Here is a 4,995-nt window from a genome sequence, read left to right on the forward strand (position 1 = left end):
AAATTCTACAGGATTTGGAAGGGTTGACCTGACCCCTCCCCCATACTGAATAGTGACGCTCTTGCCTCAGTGCTCCACCAGGACCGGAGGCCACCTTGATGCCCTATCCAGGGCCAGGTGAAGTCCTGCAGCAGCTGCTGCTCCTCCGCCAGCTCTTCCTGAGGTCGTAGAGCTGCCACCTCGGCAGGCTCCGATCCCGGTGACAGAAGCCTTTGGCCACCACTTCCAGGATCCGGCTCCAGCCGAACCGCTCAAGCTATACCCACCTCTCCGGGTGAGTACTGACAAGAAGGCGAGGGAGACATTGGAATTAAGCAGAAACTGCTCTCTGCCAGAGAGCCGGAGGGAATGAAAGAGAACAGACAAGAGATTTGCAATACTAGCTGCTGCTCTGGGAAAGTCTATCTCGGGCCTTCTGGAAAACCTCCTCTGCCCCAGGGACAGGACAGTCCTTTAACCGGTCCCAGTGGAGGCTTCTTCGGGCCCCATTACAGCCAAACCAGTGTGCCCGGTGCTAAGCTTTTGGCCACTGGAAGAATGAATGCCCTAAGGCAAGGAGGGAAGAAGAAGCTCCCACAGTTGTGGGGCTTGCTGACTTGGAAAATAAATAGGGCTGCTGGGGCTCAGAGATATCAGGTCCCCGAGAGCTCATGGTAACCTTAAAAGTGGGGGACCAAAACATTGGCTTCATGGTGGATATAGGAGCAGAACTGTTTGTAGTAACAAAACCTGTGACACCACTGTCCGAAAAGACTACCACTGTAACTGGGGTATCGGGAGAAGACATGATTAAATTGTTTTGCCAGCCCAGAAAATGTCAGATGGGGGGGGGCACCAAGTGATTTATGAATTCCTCTACATTCCTGAATGCCCAGTACCCCTGTTGGGAATAGACTTGCTTTCCAAACTAGGAGCACAAGTGACTTTCTCTCCTGAGGAGAGGCCCACCTTCTGGATGGACACTAACTTATTTGCTCTCTCTTTCAATACCACCCCAAGATGAGTGGAAGTTGCATGAGCCTCTGCAGGAAGAACCAGGTGGGCCGGAAGAGCATGAGGGAGAGCTAACTCAATTATTCCCTGAGGTCTGGGTGAAAGACAAACCCCCCTCCCCCCCAGGCTGGCTAGACATCAAGCCCAAGTGATAATAGAACTTACACTAGGCACCATCCCGGTTAGAAAGCGCCAGTACCCGCTCCCGATAGAGGCCTGGGCCGGCATACTGCCCCACATCAATAGACTGAAACAAGGCGGCATTCTAGTAGACTGCCAGTCGGCTTGGAATATGCTGATCCTGCCAGTCAAAAAGGAAGGAAGACAGGGCTATAGGCTTGTACAGGATCTCAGGCTGGTCAACCAGGCTACTGTGACTTTACACCCCACTGTTCCAAACCTCTGTACCTTACTTAGCCTCCTCCCGCCGAGGACCAAAGTTTATACTCACCTAGATATCAAGGATGCCTTCTGCGTACGCCTCGCCCCAGCGTCACAGCCCACCTTTGCCCTTGAATGGGAAGATCCGGTCGGGGGCACCAAGCAACAGCTCATCTGGACTCCCCCACGAGATTTAAGAACCCCCCAGCCATCTTTGGGGAAGCCTTGGCTTCTGACCTGAACTCATTCCATCCGGAAGAGTATGGATGTTGGCTCCTACAATATGGGGATGACCTGCTGCTGGCCGCCAAGACCAAGGAAAAATGCTGGGAAGGGACAAAAGCACTGCTCCAGCTGCTGATGAAAGCAGGTTACTGGGGGTCAAAGAAGAAGGCACAGATCTGCAAGGAGGAGGTAAGGTAGCTGGGGTTTGCTTTAAAGAAGGACACAAGGTTCAGACCCTAGTTGGGTCCTATATACTGATGGCACCAGCCTGATAAAACAAGGACAATGGCTGTCAGGTTAGCCAAAGCAGAAGGGGCCATCAAGACTGAAAAGGGATGGTGGGAATTGCCAAGTGGCAAATTATTGGTACCGGAGGAGTTGGCACACAATCTGGTAAGCCAAACACACCAAATGACCACCTAGGCCATGCTGCCTGCCCACAGCTTAATGCTGCCTCTCGGGTATTCAGACAAAAACCTCCAGGTATTCAGCTGAAAGGCACGCTGCCCTTTGAACACCTGGGAGTGGACTTCACTGAAATGAAACCTCACCTACACTACTGTTACCTGCTGATCATGGTATGGGTAGAAGCTTTTCCTACCTGGACTGAAAGAGCATCAGAAGTAGCCCAGTGCCTGCTTAGGGAAATAGTTCCCAGATTTGGACTTCCTACCAGCATTGGTTCAGACAATGACCTGGCTTTTGTAGCTGATTTAATACAACAAGTAAGCAAACTTTAAACATCAAATGGAAACTGCACACTGCATATAGGCCCAGAGTTCTGAGATGGTGGAATGAACCAACCGGACATTAAAGAGACTCCCCAAGTGGGTCATAGAGACTGACTCCTCCTGGGTGAACTTGCTTCCGATGGCTCTGCTCAGACTCAGGATGACCCCACAGTCCCAAGGCTATTCTCCATATGAAATTGTGAATGGGAGGCCCCCTCCCATAATAAAGCAGGTGTCAACAAATTTGCCTCAGGTAAGGGGGAATAGGATTTCACAGCAGATGGAACTGGGTAAGGTAATAAATCAGGTAACTAAGTTTGTATAAGAAAGGGTGCCGTTCCCCCTTGGGGAACAGATTCTTGAGTTTACGCTTGGTGACCAAGTATGGGTCAAAGATTGGAAACATGATTTGCTAGCCCCTTGGTGAAAGGGCCCTTTTGTTATTCTAACTACCCCTACTGCAGTTAAAGTTGCAGGTATTGTCCCTTGGATCAATCATATGAGGGTGAAGAGAACATACCACGCAGACCCAAAAAACACTGAGTGGACTGCACAGAGGGAACCCGCTAACCCTCGAGAGACTAAGACCATCCTTAAGAAAAAGGAAAAGAAGATTCTGGACAAGCCCCTTCAGGATGAAGCCGCACAATCAACTCCTGCTGCTTGGCCTCATCAACGTAATTTTGAATTTAACTTCCCTTTCAACTCAGGACAATGTTTTCATCTCATGGGGACCTTCCTGCTCAGACTTCCACAACACTTCCAACTGCTGGGCAGGTAGGGCTATGCCTCTGTCAGTGATGGATGGATTTCCTTGGTGGGTGTCACCACTCTGCCAAGGAGATTTTAAACCACTCTGCTCTTTTCTGGGATGACAAAAAGAGACTTTGCTCTCTCTTGTCAATCATAACCTCTCCTTGCTCTCTTGGTGTAAGACCTGCAGTTAATAGACCCGGGTCATGGGGTTACATTTGATATAAATGCCAGTGTAACAAAAGCCTAACCTACTTGTTGTAAATCTACCCCGGTAGCCCTGGTAAATCTACCTTATTTACATGCTAGGTGGACAAGATCCGTGTTTCGATGATATGAGTATATTGCTGTCTTATTCGTATCCTCTATAGGGACAACAGATATCATGATTAAAGTAGAGGCCTCGACTGATTTCACAAAACAGGCCCTCCTAGATAGAGCAAAAGCCATCCAAGCCTTAAATGAAGAGCAAATCCAAATGAGAAAAGCGGTAATTCATAATAGAATGGCTTTGGACATACTCACAGCTGCTCAAGGAGGGACCTGTGCCATAATTAAGGTTGAATGCTGTGTATACATTCCTGACTTATTTGGTGATGTATCGACTGCTGCAGATGACATGAAAACCAGGTAAAAGCAACGTCAAATGAAAACATTCCTTTCTGGACTTCGGTCCTATCTTGGGTGAAGGGAGATTGGTGAAAAGCTATATTTACCACTGTTACAGCTGCCTTGATAGTTCTGCTTTCTGGACCCTGAATTTTACAATGTATTATGAACTTTGTAACCTGAAGGGTGATGTCATTCTCCCAAACTGGCGGTCGGAGAGCCAGGGTGCAATATATCCCTATGAATGATGCTCATAATATGAGTTAAGAGCATCAAGAGGGGGAATGAAGAAGGAATTCATAAGGCCTGGACTCCATCTTAGGCCTGTTCATGCTGATCATGCTGATCATGCTGATCATGCTCTAAGACCCCCTCCAGACAGGGGAACCTTGAAGATCGTATCTAGGTTACTCATCACCTAAGAGAAAACATACCCTAATCACCCCTTCCTCTAAACAGGTCATAAATTTTTCTGTATCAATTGGAGTGTAACCTCGGGTTTATTGATTATTGGCTAGTTGTTTGACTCTTTGAGCACATGAACACATAGCAAGTGAATGATGGGGTTATTGGGATTGTATTTTCCTTGGTTTATGTAGGTCTCAAGGAATTTGGAGTGGTGCGTTCAGACACGTACTCATGGGGTATAAAAGGTTTTCACAAATGCTGATCAGGGTTCTTGGCTAAGAGGAGACTCTGCCTTGGGCCCGCCAGTGTAATAAGTTGCACTCCACTATCTGCATTGTCCTTCTGAGTGAGTTTGTTTCCCGGAACGCGTGGCTACAGCAGTATAAACCGTGATATAAGCCAAGAAACTATTTTATTATTTTAACTAGGTCAAGTTGGCTTCTCTGTTGCTCATGGTAAGTGAAAGTGTTAGTCTGTCCCTGGAATTCTCCAGGCAAGAATACTGGAGTGGGTTGCCATTTCCTTCTCCAGGGGATCTTCCTGACCCAGGGATCGAACATAGTCTCCTGCATTGCAGGCTGAGTCTTTACCATCTGAGCCACCAGGGAAGCTCGTTGCTCATGATAAAATAGTTGCAAATGATGTAAGTCCCTTGTTAAGGGACTTATCTACCTGTAGCCTCTGTGGAATAAAGAGGGTGCTTGTTTTTCTCAGAGGTCTCAAAGATCTCTGTATCTCCTTATCGTGTATAACAATGAGCTTAAACTTCTTAGTTCAGCATTTGAGATAGTCCATCAGTGGAACAGAGCCAACTTTTTTGTTCCAGTCAAATTGGTTTTATGACAGTTCCCACTGTATTCCTTTTCTCTGCTTGTGCTTAGTTGCTCAGTCATGT

The 4,995-nt window shown here is 47.6% G+C and overlaps 1 protein-coding gene across 1 annotated transcript; it reads left to right on the forward strand.

The window, feature by feature from the left end:
• Positions 1-1,697: 1,697 nt before the first annotated feature.
• On the forward strand, positions 1,698-3,959 carry LOC138432322 (syncytin-A). The gene is given in 4 exon segments (XM_069573693.1): positions 1,698-1,788; positions 2,795-3,007; positions 3,362-3,703; positions 3,706-3,959. Coding segments are annotated over 4 exon segments (900 nt in total).
• Positions 3,960-4,995: the final 1,036 nt, after the last annotated feature.

This window comes from Ovis canadensis, chromosome 2 (genome assembly GCF_042477335.2).
Source record: "Ovis canadensis isolate MfBH-ARS-UI-01 breed Bighorn chromosome 2, ARS-UI_OviCan_v2, whole genome shotgun sequence".
Taxonomy (NCBI): Eukaryota; Metazoa; Chordata; class Mammalia; order Artiodactyla; family Bovidae; genus Ovis; species Ovis canadensis.